A 16631-nucleotide genomic window follows, 5' to 3' on the forward strand; every position below is an offset into this window, starting at 1 on the left:
CCAGGAAGCCCCCAAAGCAGACCTGTGGAGGAGCAGCAGGAATTCAGGGTGTTTGAGGGGTAGGAGGGCAGGTGAGCTCTCACCTCTGGTTTTCTTCCCTCTCCTGTCTCCCTTTTCCCAGGTGTGGATCCCGCGTGGCGGCCCGAGGGATAAGCTGCCACCATGGGGGTTAAAACGACGCTCCCCAACTATGAGCTGGGGTTTTATGCCCTCGTGGTCACCTGTGCTGTGGTTTACAGTGGCAGCGGGATCTTCGAAGCATCCAGAGGTAACACTTCCCACCACACCCCTGGGAGGGGGGATGGATGTGAGGTGCCTGCTTTTCCAGCTCTCAATACCAAGCAGCACATCCCTGGCTTTAATTCTTGCGGGAAAACAGCTTGTAAATAATTTCCAGAGGGATTTTTGCTTGGTTGCTTCCTTGTGCCCCTTTCCACAGCTCAGGGCAAGAGGCTGTGGGATGTCACTGCTCTCCAGTCAGTGCCCAGACAAACAGGCAACCACCCTGCCTACACAGGGATGCTTCCCAAATTTTTTGTTTGAACCTGAAAGTTTCATGGGATCAGCCAGGGGATGCGCCCTGGCAAAAAGATTTTGCTGGAAGTTCCTGCAGGAACATCTGTGCTTGCTGGTGGTTGTCCGTGGCAATTTGGGAGGGGCTGTTTGAGCCCTGATGGCTCCTCATCACCACGATAAAGCCTCCCTGCGTTGCTTGAACCCAGACCTCCTTTCCCAGAGCTGTTTCTCTCCCCATAACTCTGGGTTGTTTTTTTTTGCAGACAGCATGAACAGAAAGGCCTTTCGGGATGGAATAAAGCCGGGCTGGCACTACTTCGGCAGGAAGATGGTAAGCAGGGGAAGGATTTGGCCCTTTCTAGACAACATGATCAGTGCTGGACACTGGAGAAGCAGAGCTGGTTTTGGTGCTGCTGACGCACTTTTGCAAAGTCCACGTGACTTGTATTTTTGTCCCTAAAGTAGCCAGGAAAATACCAGCCCTGCAGGGCTGGGGATGCTCCGCTTTGTGCGCGCCCGGACGAGCAACCTCTGCGCATCTCTCCCGGGGTTTTGCGTCCGAGCTGAAGTGCCTGGGAGCCAGTGGGTGGAAAATGGGAAGAGAAGGCCGTGACAGTCGTGTGGCTGGGTCAGGGGTGTGAGTTGCCTGGTGCTGCTCCCACAGGACGTGGCCGATTTCGAGTGGGTGATGTGGTTCACCTCGTTCAGGAACATCATCATCTTCGCGCTCTCAGGGCACGTCCTCTTCGGCAAGATCTGCTCCATGACGGTGCCACAGGTGAGCCAGGGGCGCGGGGGGATGGATGGGAAAGCACCAAGGTGAGTTGGGATCTCTGGAGGAGGCTTGGGGGATGTTCTAGGACAGGGGGATGTTCTGGGGTTGGTGCTTTACCCGGGCTGACCCTGGTCACTTCTCTCTCCTGCAGCACCGGGCTGTGATGTACATGATCTACGGGGCCCTGGCCGTGCTGGGCAGCATGGGGCTGGTCTACCTGATGATCATCCTCTCCCACTGCCTTGTCCTCTACTCCGTGGCACTGGCCAAGCAGAAGTGGCTCTGCTACGTGGCCGGGCTCTGCTGTCTCGCCTCCTTCAAGGTGGAGCCATTTGGCTCGTGGCAGGTGGGTGCTGGCCTGGCCCTGTGTCTGCCTCATTTCCAGACCTCTTGTGTCCATAGCCTTGGGTTTATGTCCAAAGAGGGCTCTTGGGACACCCCCAGACCCTGGCATTTCTCCCAGAGTCAGAACTCCCACAATGTTTGAGAGGGAGGGGACTGTTGTGCCGCTGAGCTTGGGAATAATCCCACAGGGTCTGTGTGGTCTTTTGGTGGCTTCATGATCCAGAGCTCAGGACGCCTGAGTCCTTCTTGCTGCCCAGGCAACAGCTTATCAGCCAGGCAGGACATGTTCCTTCCCCGTGCCTCAGTTTCCCCACCTGTAACACAGGGCTGGGATGGGTTCAGGATGCTTGATCCCACAGTGCCCATCTCTTAGGTCACAGCCCAGTTAAGATTTTGTCTCACTGGTGGGTGGAGAGTGAGGCCCAGGAAGGACTTTATCAAGCTACTCAGTCCCCCTCCATCAACCTTGTGCTGGCTGGGGAGGTTATGCCCCTGTGACAGGGATCCACCCCAGACCAAAGCCTGTGTGACCAAGAGCTGCTTGGTGACCACATGGACAAGAGGATCCAACAATTCCTGACTACTCTGGGATGCAGGAGCCAGCTGGGAAACCAAGCCCCAGTTTTCTCTTTCCAGCTCATTCGCTCCAGGGACAATTGGTGTCAGAGCATAATTAGAGGTTTTGCCTGAATTGAAAACTAAACTGAAAGAGGTCAGGGTTAGATGAGATGTCAGGAAGAAATTTGTCATTGTGTGGGTAGTGAGGCTCTGGAGCAGGTTGCCCAGAGAAGCTGCGGCTGCCCCATCCCTGGAAGTGTCCAAGGCCAGGTTGGACAGGGCTTGGAGCAACCTGGGCTAGTGGAAGGTGTCCCTGCCCATGGCAGGGGGTTGGGAAGAGATGACCCTTAAGGTCCCTTCCAACCCAAACCATTCTGTGATTCTGTGCTGCCCCAGGAGTGATGTCCCCCCCCAGAGCAGAGGAGCACAGGAGTGACACCACGTTCCTGGTGGTAACTCTTGGTTTCTCATCCAGAGCGGGTTTGTAACGGGAGCTTTTGATCTCCAAGATGTCCTTTTCTACGGAGGGAGCACCTTCACCATCATGCGCTGCATGAGCTTTGCCCTCGAGAACTCTGAGAAGAAAGAGGGCATCTACTCCATCTTCGACCTCCTCAAGTACAACTTCTACCTCCCATTCTTCTTCTTTGGGCCTGTCATGACCTTTGACCGGTTCCACGCCCAGGTGAGTGCTCCTGAGGCTTCCTACATTTATTTGCTTTATTGGATTTAATGCCCACAAAAAACCCAACTCTGTGAAGGTGAAAATGGTTGTAGAACTTCTTGTGGTCGCCTAGAGCCTGTGGCCACAGTCTGGGCTGTGCATAATGCTGTGATTTCTGTGGAGAGGGGCATAAACTGATGGGGTTTTAACCTTTCTTTGGGCTTTTTGGCCATTTCACAAGGGAGGACCTTGCTGTGATGAAAGGGAGGGCTCAGCCCATGTCCTCCCTCACCTGCTCGGTGCCCCAATGTCCTTGTGTTGTCACCCCAGCTCCTTCCTGCTGCCCCACTGAGCAGTGCCAGGAGGTCACAGTGAGGGCCAAACATGGACTTATTTCTCTAGAAATATCTAAGATTGGGTGAAAGGTCGTGTTTCAACAATCAGGGGCTTCCTCTGCGCTCCGTGAAATATCCTGATGCCCCAAACCTTTGCCTGTACCACAAAAAAACAAGGGAGCTTTTGGATGAGCAGACTCCAGAGAGCACTGGGAAACATCAGCAGAAGCCTGGGCTGGGACCAGCCAACATCTGGAGCTGTTCCACAGGCAGGGATCAAGGAAACCAGCAGTGATTGCTCTCTCCCTCCTCTCTTCTTCCCATCTCAACGTCCTCTTACACCAGTGATCAACCTTGGTCATCAAAGCAAACCTCTGCTGCAGGCCAAGGGAGGGACCCCTTGCTGAGGAGGATTCCCACCACCCCTCTGGTTCCTTTTGAAGAAGAACAGTTACACTGAATTTTTGGACCCAAATCGACGTCTGGGTGCAAAAGCATTTTGGAAAAAACATTTGTGAATTCGGAAGAAAAAACCAGCCCAGGGCAGGGGAGAGCAGCCAGAGCCCTGTGGTGGGGAGGGGACCAAAGACCCACCAGCCCAGCACCTTCTCTCCAACGTGGGGCTGGTACTGGTGGCCTAAGAAAGGGTCTGCCCTGGACTTGTTTCCTCCAGGATGAGCCTTGATCTGAGTCCTGTTCCTTGCTGGTTTGTTCACACAGGGAATTAACAACCTCGTGGTGCCCGTAGAAAGGAACAAAAGCTCTCAGGTGCCACAGGATCTATTAAAAGGGTTTTTAGAGCATTTGACCCCAAAGATCATGAGGTCAGCTCTGCTGTCCCATTAAGGGATGCAGCCAGGTACCTGTAACTTGGGACATTAAACTCCTCATGTCCCCAACACCTGAACTCCCACTGTTCCTACCCGGCTCGAAATAGGGGGAGTTTTATTTCCTGTTCCTTCGCACAGCCCCAAACTGGGATGTGTAAAGCCACTTAATGGGCAATTCTCCCCTCTTCTGCTTAGAATGATCACCCCAAAGGCACCAAGGGTTAAGTCCCCAACCCCTTTCCCGTGCCCCAGCCAGGGGTCCTGTGTTGGCCTGGCCACCACTGCCATCTCCTGGCTACATCCCCCCTGCACTGCTGGAGCTGCAGCTGATTGCAGAGGTGAGTTCTTAACTGCCCAGCAGCCATTAGGGCAGGAGGCAGACAGGACCCTTCCCCAGGGTGGGATGGATGGCCCAGTTAGGGAATGGATCTGTCCCTTTGGCTCTGACTGGCCCTACATCCCGGTGGAGCTCTTGCACCCCCACGTGAGGTGGAAATTCATCTGCACCAGGGCTTGGCCAACCCAATTTGAGATGAGAAGCACCTTCCTCGCTAAGATCAAGGGAACAAATTCCCTTCTGTAGGGTTGGGAGTGTGGGGGACACAGCCCTGATCCCAGGGCGATGGTGGCCAAGTGATGTCACCGCACACAGACACAAGGATGAGAGGAAACAACCTCAAGTTGCACCAAGGGAGGTTTAGATTGGGAGATTTGGCAAAATTTCTTCAAGGAAATAGTTGTCAATCACTGGAATGGGCTGCCCAGGGAAGCAGTGGAGTCACCATGCCTGGAGGGATTTAGAAGACATGTGGATGTGGCACTTGGGGATGTGGTTTAGTGGTGGCCTTGGCAGTGCTGGGGTAATGGTTGGACTCAATGATCTTCATGGATTTTTCCAACCTAAATGGTTCTATGATTCTATGGAAGGAGAGCTCCGTGTCCTCCCACACATCTCCATGGCACAGCCTGTCCTCCCTCAGCTCCTCCTCCAGCCCAGGGTCCAGCGACCTCTTCGTATCCTTAAAGCACCTGGCTTATAACAGACACGGAAAAAATCTGGCAAAGGCTTTAATTCCCCAGGAATCATCTGGATTTGACAACAGGGCTGGTGCGGCAGCCTGTGGATTATGCAGGGAGAGCTCCCACCTCTCGCGGGGAATAAAGGGAAAGTAATAAACATAAGAGGATTTTGGATAGAGCAGCAATTTTACGGCGGTGCGGGGAAGCAAGGACATCGCTCTGCCCGGTGTAATCCTGAAAACTCCCTCTGATGATGTTTATATTACAAGGACCAGAGATGTGACAGCTCCTGGAGGCAAAGCCCGGCCCCTGTTTGTGCAAGGCACAGCAGAGGTGAAATCCCCATCAATCAGGTCCCACCGATTCGGGACGGCCCCTCGGGCAGCTCGCCTTCTCATTTACAGCAGGAGATACAGAGATCATCACTCATCCTCCTCCTCCCAGATGACCCTGGCCAGAATTATGTATCTGGCCCTGGTGGAGCTGTCAGGTGGGATTCCATGCTTGGAATCCATCCTTTGGATGTGATGGGTACGGACACTTTGCTCCTTGTTAGTGACTTGTGCAAGGGGCTGTCCTTAAGCATGAAGTTGATTTTCTGAGCACGTCCCTGCAGAAAGAACATAAAACTCTGGGAGTTCCCTGGTGGGTATGGATGTCACCCCACCTAGAGTGATACAGCCAGAGCTGCCCCTGCTGTGTGTCACCCTGTGCCTGCTCTGCTGGACTCCCCAGTGATGGGAACAGGAGGAGGGATGCTGTGGGTGGGACGTGTCCTGCTCCTTGTGGATGCGCCCACCTGAGCTAGTCCTTGAGTCTGCCTTAATCAGTGGAAATTTGGGCCATGAAGTCCATGTGTGATTTCAAAGGAGAGTGATGAGTCCCCATTTGGCCCTTGAATGTCCCTCTGGATGGAGTAACACGCTGCCCATCCCGTCCCTCACCTCATCCCCATCCTGATTTCTCCGTCCTGGCAGGTGAGCACGCGGGAGCCGAGGCGCAAAGACGACGAGATGAAGAGCATCCGAGTCAACGCCCTCCTGCACGTGGGGGCCATCGTAGCCGTGGACATCTTCTTCCACTTCTTCTACATCCTCACCCTCCCTTCCGACCTGAAGTTCGTGACCCGCCTCTCGGACTGGTCCCTGGGTGAGTGGCCGTGCCTGGGCACGTTCACCCCTGTACTCAGCTCCAAGGCAGTGGTGAGTGACCCAGACCTGCGCCCAAACCCACTGAGAGCCTTTGGCAAGGCCTGTGTTGGACAGGTCTGAGTGAAACCCCCCCCCCCTTCCTCCAGCACAGAGCTGGGGTGGGGCAGCCCCACAGAGCAGGTGGTGTTGGTCTGACCCTCTCAGTGCAAAGTGTTTAGTTTGGGGTTTCAAGAAGCTGAGCACCAAGTCATTCTCGTTGCCTTTTTCTGGACTGGAAGGGAGCTCAGCACCTCCAAAAAGTCACCAGGGCCCAGCAAAGAACATCCAGCAAGGCAAAGCCTGATTGCATGTAAGGAATGTTGTTCATAGAGTGGCCAAACACTGGAATAGGGGCCCAGAGGAGTTACAGGTTATCCCAAAACACTCATATTCAATCCTTAAATGGACAATGTCCAGAGCAGTGTAATCTTCATTTAAATTTGACTGTTCTCTAAGCAGGGCTGGACTAGGGACCTCCAAGAGCCAAACTCCCAGGGTGATTGGTGGCAGCAGGGCTGGAATTCAGCTGGAAGCTGGAATGAGGATTTCAGCTGGTCAAATACATGTCTGAGGGCAGCATTTGAGGCACCACCCACACGGCAGAAGACAAGCAGGGGCTGGAGGAGCCCCATGTCTCTCCAGAGTAGCAGCTGGAGGGCAGGATAAAATCCTAATGAAGCTGGAATGGCACTAGCATGGATTTAGGGTGTCCTAAGAGACCTGGGTGGACTGACCTTGCACGTGTTACTCCAGAGGGAGCTGAGCTATTCTGACTGTGCTGATCCCATCTGGCTGGTCCATGGTGGGAGCATCAAGGCACTGCATGGCCCTTAAGCTGAGAGCTGAATCCCACCAGGATGGGGACATTTTACTTTCTGCTCGCACGGGAATTTACAATGTTTAGTGCCTGATCCTGCAGGGTTTTGTCTCCCAGTGTCAGACACCTCTCCAAGGCAGTGGTTCTGGCCCTGGCTCTGCTGTAGCACCAATGTTGCTTCTACGGCCACAGGGGGGATTTTGAAGGAGGTGCCAATAAAACCTCAGAGGTCAGAGCTGATGAAATCACTGTGGTGATTTCATCATGAGTTAACAAGCCTCAGAGGGAAGGAACAATCTTGTGACGGAATAAATGACTGCATGTACAGAATTTCTTAGACTATCAAGACCAATTAACAGTTTGCTCCCAAATACCCTGAGAAAGAAGAGACTGTCCTTTGGTTCGAGCTCCTTAAAAAGCTTAGTTTTAAAAGTTTTGCTGGTCAAAGGCAGCATTAGACTGTCCTCTTGATGTCGTGTTTGTTGCAGCAGACTTCCTGCTCCCATGGGGGACATGATGTCCCCAAGAAGTCCTGAGGGTGATACATCTCATGTTGCTCTTCAACAGTTTGACTCTTGTTTTTGCTCCAGCTGGCCTGGCCTACTCCAATTTGGTGTATGACTGGGTGAAAGCTGCTGTCATGTTTGGGGTCATCAACACCATCGCCAGACTGGACCACCTGGACCCGCCCCAGCCCCCAAAGTGCATCACCATGCTCTACATCTTCGCAGAAACGTGAGTACCCCACGTGCCTCAGGGGAGAGGGAAAGTGTTTCTGAGCCGAACAGAATGTGCATGGAGGGGAGAACATCTGGGCTGCTCTTCTGGGGAGATGGGCTGTGAGCTGGAGAACACCTGCAGCGAACAGTCAGTACTGAACCTCCAAGCCAGGGCCTGGCACAGCCCAGGGAAATATCCTTGGGCAGGAATAAGGAGAGAAGTTAAACCACATCAATAGTGGGGCCTGTCCAAGGCAGGAGCATGGAGCACTTCTGAGAACAAGGTCCAAGGTGTACCTTGCCAGGGGACTGGGTGTTTTAACAAGCTTTTTATCATCTTCACTGTGTGTGTTTTAACACGTTTTTATCATCTGCATTTTAGGCATTTTGACAGAGGGATTAATGACTGGCTGTGCAAGTAAGTGTCTGATCGACCACCCCTAGCCTGGTTTGGGGTCTTCTCTTTCATCACATACCAGTGAAGCATCAAATGCTGCTCATCCCAAAGCTGTGCTGTCCCCTTTTCTGGGTGAATCCCACTATTTGGTCTGTTTAGCCCCAGACTTGCTAAATTAATTGCCACAAAGAGCAACAACCCCTTCTTCCAAAGCTGGGAATAAGAGAGTCCTGTCCCAGAAATCCATTTAAGTCTGGTGGGTTTAGAGTTCCCTCGGGGGAGGAAGAGTCACGTTCATGTTCCACCAGGAGAAAAGGGAATTGAGTCCAGGTCTCCCCTATCCTGCTCCATCTATATCTCACTGAAGCCAGGAGTGCACACCAGCAAACCTGTTGTGAAGGCAGTGGCTGCTCTGCAATTAAATCCTGAGCACCAACAGGTCTGAGAGAGCCTGAAGCTCTACAGATCCCAAAGTTTTATCAACCCTTTACCTGCCAGCGGGGGAAAGGGGGGAACTTTGTCCTCAGTGATCTATAAGTCTGTGAGGAACACGAGTCACAAGCAGCTGGAATGAGGCAAAAATCCAGAGTGTCTCAGGCAGAACATCCTCCCTTTCCCACTGGATGCTCTGGATTGACCTGCCTGCGAGGAGCCTGCGGTGGGTGGGCGTGGGATAAGGGGTCAGGGAGCACCAACCCCTTTCCTTGGCCACCAGGTACGTGTATGATCACATTGGAGAGAACCATGACAGCATCCCGAAGGAGCTCCTGGCCAGTGTCACCACCTTTGCTGTCACCACCCTGTGGCTGGGGCCCTGTGAGGTCGTTTACATCTGGTCCCTCGTCAACTGCTTCGGCCTCAACTTCGAGCTCTGGGTGCAGAAGTTCTTCCAGCTGGGGCCCTTTGCCAAACTGGAGGTGAGGGACTGGGCTGCAAGGGCGTGGGGGAAGGCCAGTGGGTCTGGGACCAAACCCTGGTGCTGGAAAGCATAATGAATTTAGGGAACTCAAACTTGTTTATATGAGGCAGACCCGTTTTGAGCTGAGGTTAAAGAGCAGAATCCCTGATGGTGCCATGGAGCTCCATGTCCTGGCCTCCTCAAGCTCTTTCCTGTGGCCTTGGAGGTCACAGAATCATTAAGGTTTGAAAAGATCTCTGAGATCAAATCCAACCATCAGCCCAGCCACCACCATGTTCACCACTAAACCCTGTCCTCAAGTGCCACATCCACATGTTCTTTGAACACTTTCCAGGGATTGTGATGTCCCTGGAGCATCCTTGTGTTCATCTGCTGGGCAGATGGTGCCCTGTATCCCTTCATTTTATGTTCTGTGTCACCCACCCAGAGCAAACTCCCACCTGCCCCTGTGATGCTTCCTGGGAAATTTAGGTTGGGGTGGACCTTCCAGGGGGAAAACAGGAGTCCAAGAGAAGCAGGAATGCAGCTCCAATGAGGCATCAAAGTACCACAGACGGGCACAAAATCTGAGGTCTGTCCATGGGGAAAAGCTAAAATATTTCCCCATGGATACATGGGGAATATTCTATGGGGAATATCCATATTCTGTGATTCTGTGGGGAAATGGGTTTATATTTCCACATGGAAATAATTTGTTCTTCTTGTTCTGAAAAACGTCTTGGCATTCTGAGTGGTTTTGATCTAATTTCTGATTAAAAAAAGTGTTTAAGTACTAGAAAAAATTATTTTCCAAACAGTTCAAAGCCTGTTTCCATTTGTTTGAGACCAAGGTGTCTCAGGGACACACTGAAAGAAAAACTTAGGAAACCCCATTCTGGAAGCAATTATGTTCCTTATTTGTTTTGCTCAGCCCGAAGTCTAGAGATCCTAAACTGGCTAAATAAAGATCCATTCTGAATACAAACTGTGGAGAGCAATCCTCCCCTTTGCTCTCCTTGTTGAACTTCTAATCAGATTAAGGCTCTCACAGGCAGTGAAATCTCCCTCCCTGTGGCACCACAATTCTCAGCACTAAGTGGCCTGGGGATTCACTGTGCTCTTTGAAGGCTGATATAAACCCTTTCCCTGCTCCACTCCCAGCAGCAGCTCCTGAGGATTATGTGCCAGTGACAATTTCACTCTGCTGCTGTCACTAGTTGTCAGCTTTTTTTTTTTTCCTTTTTTTAATTCCTAAGAAACAATCTTCACCAGGACCTGGGATTGATTTGCATGTAGGAATAATAATAATAATAATCATAATAATAATAATAATAATAATAATCCTGGTATACCACAGCATTCTTCTTTTAGGAATGGTTTACCCAGCCATTGCATTCCTAAAGGGGCTTCAAGAGAGCTGGAGAGGGACAAGGACATGGACTGACAGGACAAGGGGGAATGGCTTTAAACTGCCAGAGGGCAGGGTTAGATGGGATATTGGAAAGGAATTCTTGGCTGTGAGGGTGGTGAGGCCCTGGTACAGGTTGCCCAGAGAAGCTGTGGCTGCCCCTGGATCCCTGGAAGTGTCCAAGGCCAGGTTGGACAGGGCTTGGAGCAACCTGGGCTAGTGGAAGATGTCCCTGCCCATGGCAGGGGTTTGGAATGAGATGATCCATAAGGTTCCTTCCAACCCAAACCATTCTGTGATCCTACAATTAGCATAAAACTGTGTCTGACATCTTTTCCCTACTCGTGGGACCCTGAAACACCAGCTCAGGGCCCCTAATGCAGCAAAGCATTATGTTTTGCCTTGCCCTTATGTTTCTTCATCCCAGAGGCACTGAAGGCTTCTCTAACTTTTGCCTCCCCTCTGGAATCCCAGCTGGAGTTGGACCAGTGCCTTCCCTTTCCTCACAGCCCCGTTTTCCCTCCACAGGCCAAGCTGTCAGGGGCCATGTCCCGGCGGATCCGGGCAGCTTTCGGGGCAGTGAATTTCTGGGCCATTGTCCTCTACAACATCCCCGCCCTCAGCAGCCTGGACTTTGCACTGCTGGTGACCAAGAGACTCCTCGTGACGGGTAAGGTGCTCCCAGCCTTCCCCACTGAGGGACCCTTGGCTTAATGGGGAGCTGGAGACAGGGACTTTTGAGTCCTCTTGGGTCCAGAGTGGCCCAGCTTGTTACGTGGCTGCTCTAAATGTCCTTAATTCTTATGAAATAAATGCAGGCAGTGGTTTCTGAGGTCCCACCCTCCCCATGAGAGCACTTTGGGGTCCAAGCTGCCTTCCAGGTGTGCTTGTACAGCTCCTGGCACAGCCTGGCACTGATTTAGGCTCCTTGGAGCACTGCAGAGGTCACAGTCACCCCACCGGGCTGAGTCCCTGACTGCAAAAAACTCCCCTTGCTGGAGAAAGGGATTTACTTGTCCTGCCTCATCCCCTTTGCTTTGGCAGCTATTCCTGCACCAACCTGAAGGTGACAGGTACAAATCCTCATCCTGCAGCCTGTGCATTTCTAATCAGTGGATGGTGGCACTATTTTGAAGTCTTCTGGAGCTGCCCAGGGTATAAATAGCTATTGAGAGCCCACGTCCTGCAGCCTTCCCTGGGAGGGGGCTGGTGTGGGGAATGGATAATGTCATGCTCCAGGCTCAGTGTGCCAGGAGTGCCTGCCTGCTGAGCCAGCTGGCCTTTGCTGGTTGCATTATTCATTTCAGAGGTCCTGTTTTAGCAGGAACAAGCCCTGTATCTCCCCTCTGCTGTGGATACAGGGTTTGTGATTGCAGATGCCGTCAGACCCTTCCTAAGTGGAGGGAGAGCTCCTGGTTCTCAGTCACTGACGTGGGTGACAAAAATATGTGTTTTCCTGGGTGGACACTGTGTCCACACGAAGTACAGGACAAGGCTGGGGTTGATCCTCAGCATCAGTGGGGCCCCAAAGCTTCCAGAAGTTCCCAGCGTTGAGCAATGGGCAGGTTGAATGGGGAGAAAGTCAACCACCATGTGTGAACTTGAGGAGCAGAAGGAGTTCTGGGGGTAAGAGAGGGCTCAAAGCCATGTTCCCACATTGGCTGCAGTCCCTGGTGCCTCGGTGGGCTCAGGCACAGCTTCATCTAAAATCTGCTCCTGGGGATTTCTCTCTTCTCTCAGCGGAGCTGCGGGGCTGGATCCGGGGTGAAAAACGTCATTGGCCGCCGTGAACTTGTGGGACCTCCCAAGCCCACCTGAGAGGCATCAATGCTGGTGAAGAATTGTCCTTTTCAGGCCTGGAACCACCCCGAGATGACCATGTCTCCCTCCCTCTCCTAGGTTTCCCTGTCAGCACCTTGTCCATCTGGTTCATCACGTACTGTGGAGTGCAGCTGATCAAGGAGCGCGAGCGCATCCTGGCCATCCAGGAGGAGGAGAAGAGTGACAAGGCAAAGGTGGAGTAGGGGAGGCACCAGCAGGCTTATCCCAAAGCCTTGTCTCCCCTCCTGCCACTGTTGCCGGGCCACCCCCTGGCTGGGGGCTCTCCAGGCCCTCCTGACAATCGGACTTGTAGCTCACCCTTGTAGAAGTCACCTGGAAGGCACCGGTCACCCCCTTGCTGCAGGAAGGATTTTCTATGGGGCACAGTGGGCGTTTCACAGGCTCCCCAGGCTGCCCAGGCAGCTCCCAGGACATTTGTTTAATGCCAGATAGAGCCACCCCATGGTTTTTCTGACCCTCTGACGTTGTGCAGGCCTAGAGATTTCACCCACAACTCTTGGTCCACCAGCACTCGGAGCTCCCACAGGACATGTAGCTCATGTCTCCCAGAGGAGACCCTCCAAGTCTCACGGCTGGAGGTTTTAGGGTGGGCCAGGACACTGAGAAAGGGATTAGCTGGTGCTGAGCCTGCTCTGAGCAGACCATCTCCATCCTGTGTTCCCTTCACCACAAGAAATGATCTGATTTGCTGTGCGGGGTTCAGCTCCTGGGGTTGTGCAGTGAGGGCTGTGAAAGGGGCTCAGCAGGATCCACTCCTACCAAGAGGTAGTAAAATAAATAGCAGAGGCTTTACAGCAAAGGGAAGGAGGACCAGGAAGGACACATGAAAGGGTGACTCTCCCCACCACTGGGATGGGTGTTACAATCTCTACAACACAGATCCCTTCACTGATAAATGTCTCAAAAAAAGTCATTTAGTGCCAATACCAGGCACAGTTAAAGAGTGTGGGAGCCAAACTGCTTCACAGCCATTGTGCATCATCTGCAGGTCACCCTGGGAACGAGGATGCCAAAGAAACACAACACATGGCCCACAACTGCTTGGTCCCCAGGGCCCAGCTCAAGCCCTGAGGGCTCTCCACTGCTGGCTCTGAGACTGAGTGGCCACCACAACCATCCTGCTGTGACACATGTCCTGGGACTCAAGCCAAATCACCCTTCTGTAATTTTTTTTATATGCTATGGACTAGGGTTTGAACTCACATTCCTGCCCGTGGCTGAGGGACAGAAGATGCTGTAGCCAACTCCTGCTCATCTCCAGCCACCCACCCCTCTTCTCAGCTGCCTTTGGTGTGCACAGCACTTCATCCAGGTAAACAAAACCAGAGGAGAAAGACCCTGGATGAAGGGCAGTGACTTGGGGCTGGGGGGTGGGGGGAAAGCCCATGGGAGACTCCTTGGAGAAGCAGACTTTGGGGCGCAGCATGGGAGTGTGTGAAACACGGTGCCTTGGGGAAAAGGTGGGTTTAATAACTTCAAAATAGCTCTGGCTGTCTTGCACTTTAGAGTAACTTTCAGTGGCCTTATGTCTGAGGTGTGTCAGTGTTTGGTGAGGGCAGAATCTGGACCCCTTTGCGATGTGGGTATTGGTGCTGGTGTGTTCTGGCTTCCCTGTGGATGAAGCAGGATCAGGTCCTAGCCAACTTTCAGCTCTGCCAAAGTAATTTGTGAAGTCCCTGATAAATGTCACTTATTTATGTAGTAAAATAAATGTTGGACGACTCTGGCCCCTGCTGCTCATCCCTGTTCTGCTGCTGTACTGCAGGTGACACCCCGGCCATCGGAGCTGAGAGACACAGGGATCTGTTTGCAGGTCCTCACCTCCCACCCAAAATTGTGACACGAGACATTACTGACTTTAACAGAAACCCACCTTATGGCATCACCAGATTGGAGGTTGGGCTGCAGCTTGATTCACTCTCACCTTTATTTTGGCTCCACCTTTGTACTGGTGAAGTATCTTGAGCCCGTGGCCATCCAATTGCCATTTATGTGGGTTTTTAGTTAGGAGCTACATAGGGTTTATTTCTGGGAGCCTGACCAAAAATGCTGGAATTAAGGGCAGGTATTGTGCCTTGATGGCACCTCCTCACATCCCTAAAGCCTCTTCAGCTGCCAGGCACAGCCCTTTTTAACACAGGTCTGCTGCTGGACTTTTGGAAGATGTCTCTTGGCACCTCCATTATTTCAGATTTAGTTTTTCCACCGTAACAGCTATGACAGGATGTGCTTCCTCAGGGGTGAAATGAATCTCTCCTCCTCCACACAGGTGTCCTTGCACAACTGACACCACCCTGAGGTGCTCAGCTCAGGTCCTTGGCTGCCCAGCAGGACAAACAGAGTCACCTCCCCGTGTCCAAGTGGGTGACTCACATGGCAAAGCCCAGTGACTCTGCACTGCCCTCCTGACTTGGATACTCCAGGAGTGAAAATAGTCCATTCACTAAGGATCTATATTTACCCAGCAGCTGCATCTGCTGAAGCTGCCAGAAGGAGCTAATCTTAGACACCAACCCAGCCAGTGATCTGCTAGACACAGTTCAGGGGAGATCTTGGGTTTTGCCCTCCTTTACCCAAAGCTGTCCCCTCAATGTCACTGCTTTGACAAGCCCAGGAGGTTTGGTGGGCCAGGAGCGCCCTGGTGCTGTCTCAGCCAGCTCAGCCTTGCACAGGAGACCCTCAGCCTCACTGAATGCCACTCTAGAATGGGATATATCCATTCCTCATCTCTCTCCTGAAGAAGACCATCTCATCATATCTGATTACTGGGTTTTTTACATAAAACTCACACAAGAAGCCAAGAAAAGCAATTATTTACTGCAACTGCAAATCCCAATTAATAGCCCGACACTGGACGCTTTCTTGATCAGCCTGATGTGGCTGCAATTCCTGCATTCACATTCCTTGTCCTAAAATTTTGTATGGGAAGGAGTGATCCTGCTACACTGCATCCCCTTAGGATGCTTTCCATGTATCCTCACCGTCATGGCTTAATCCCAGCTGGCAATTAGCTATATAGTCTGTCATTCACTCCCCCTGCACCCTCCTCACCCCCCACGGGGAGGAAAACTGGAAAGAAAAGAAAAGGTAAACAGGTAAACCTTGTGTGAGATAAGAACAGTTTAATATTCGAAACAAAAGATGACGATAATGATAATGATAATAATAATAATAACAGAACCCAAGAGAAACAAGTGATGCACAATACAATTACCACCCACTGACTGATGCCAAGCCCATCTCCAAACAGCAATTGGCCCCCTCCTGGGTAACTTCCACGGTTTTATATACTGGGAATGGCATTCTGTGGTATGGAATATCCCTCTGGCCAGTTCAGGTGAGCTCTCCTGGCCAAGCTGCTTCCCAGCTTTTTTGTGCAGCCCCTCGTTAGCAGAGATTGAGACACTGGTAAGTCCTCAATTTAGGGTGAGAACTGCTCAGCAAGAGCCAAAATGTCAGGGTGGTGTCAACATTGTTCTCACCCTAAATCAGAAAACACAGCACTGTAGCAGCTACTAAGGAAGCAAACAAACTCTCAGCCAACACCAGGACATTTGCCTGCTCCCATGTCATGTTGGGGCTGTTGCCCACTTAGGAACACACTTAATAACTGATTTAGTCCATTGATCATTGGAAATCAGTGGCTGTATCCTTGTCAGATCTGGGGGACACAGTGCTTGGGCTGCTTTCCCAAGCCTTGGAGCTGGTCCAGCTGCTGTGCAAAGTCGCTGAAACCAGTGGAGATCCCAGAGCAGGTTTGGGACCAGCACAGTGACCATGAACCTGAGAGATGCCAGAGACCCACTAACGGGTCAGAGCTCCTCTGGGAAGGGATGGGCTGTAGCTGCATTTTAGCAGCAGCACCTTGTGATGCACAGAATATGGAGGCAAAAGTCAGGTGGCAGCACAGCGAAAAGGAAAACAACCCAGGGCTCAAGGGAGATTAAAGGCAGAGGGAGGGGGCGTGCTGGAAATCCCAGCTGGTAGCACAACAACACAGGATTAAACTTGGGATAGAGCAGAGCTAATGCAGAGGGAGGGCAGAGGGGAGGGTGGGGGTGTCCAGCCCCAGATGTCAAGGGAGCAGAGAAAGATTTCTGAAGTTCGACCCAGTTCAAAGATCAGCACTCAGTGTTTGATCCTGTCACAGATGAGCAGCACAGCGGAAGATCTTATGATGTGAGCTCTGAAAACAGCTTGTGATTATTTTCCTGCTCTATTGGTACCTCCCAGATGGTGCTGGAACCACACCAGTACAAAAGAGTTTCATACCAGTATAGCTCCCTCCCTCTTCCCACGTATGCAGATAATCATCAT

At 52.0% G+C, this 16631-nt stretch overlaps 1 protein-coding gene across 2 annotated transcripts; it reads left to right on the forward strand.

Annotated features, from left to right (window-relative positions):
* The first annotated feature begins 129 nt into the window (after positions 1 to 129).
* HHATL (hedgehog acyltransferase like) lies at positions 130 to 14041 on the forward strand. 2 transcript variants are annotated; one of them, XM_027695457.1, is made up of 11 exons: positions 130 to 268; positions 780 to 847; positions 1181 to 1294; positions 1443 to 1637; positions 2670 to 2879; positions 6021 to 6192; positions 7641 to 7785; positions 8152 to 8187; positions 8882 to 9083; positions 11001 to 11142; positions 12372 to 14041. In XM_027695457.1, the coding sequence occupies exons 1-11, from the start codon at positions 163 to 165 to the stop codon at positions 12494 to 12496; spliced, it is 1515 nt and encodes a 504-aa protein (XP_027551258.1). In that variant the 5' UTR covers positions 130 to 162; the 3' UTR covers positions 12497 to 14041. The 2 variants fall into 2 exon arrangements, with proteins under 2 accessions (XP_027551258.1, XP_027551261.1); XM_027695460.1 differs by having other exon boundaries at positions 175 to 268; positions 784 to 847.
* The last annotated feature ends 2590 nt before the right edge of the window (positions 14042 to 16631 follow it).

The sequence above is a fragment of the Neopelma chrysocephalum genome, unplaced genomic scaffold (assembly GCF_003984885.1).
Source record: "Neopelma chrysocephalum unplaced genomic scaffold, ASM398488v2 Primary Assembly neopelma1_101, whole genome shotgun sequence".
NCBI lineage: Eukaryota > Metazoa > Chordata > Aves > Passeriformes > Pipridae > Neopelma > Neopelma chrysocephalum.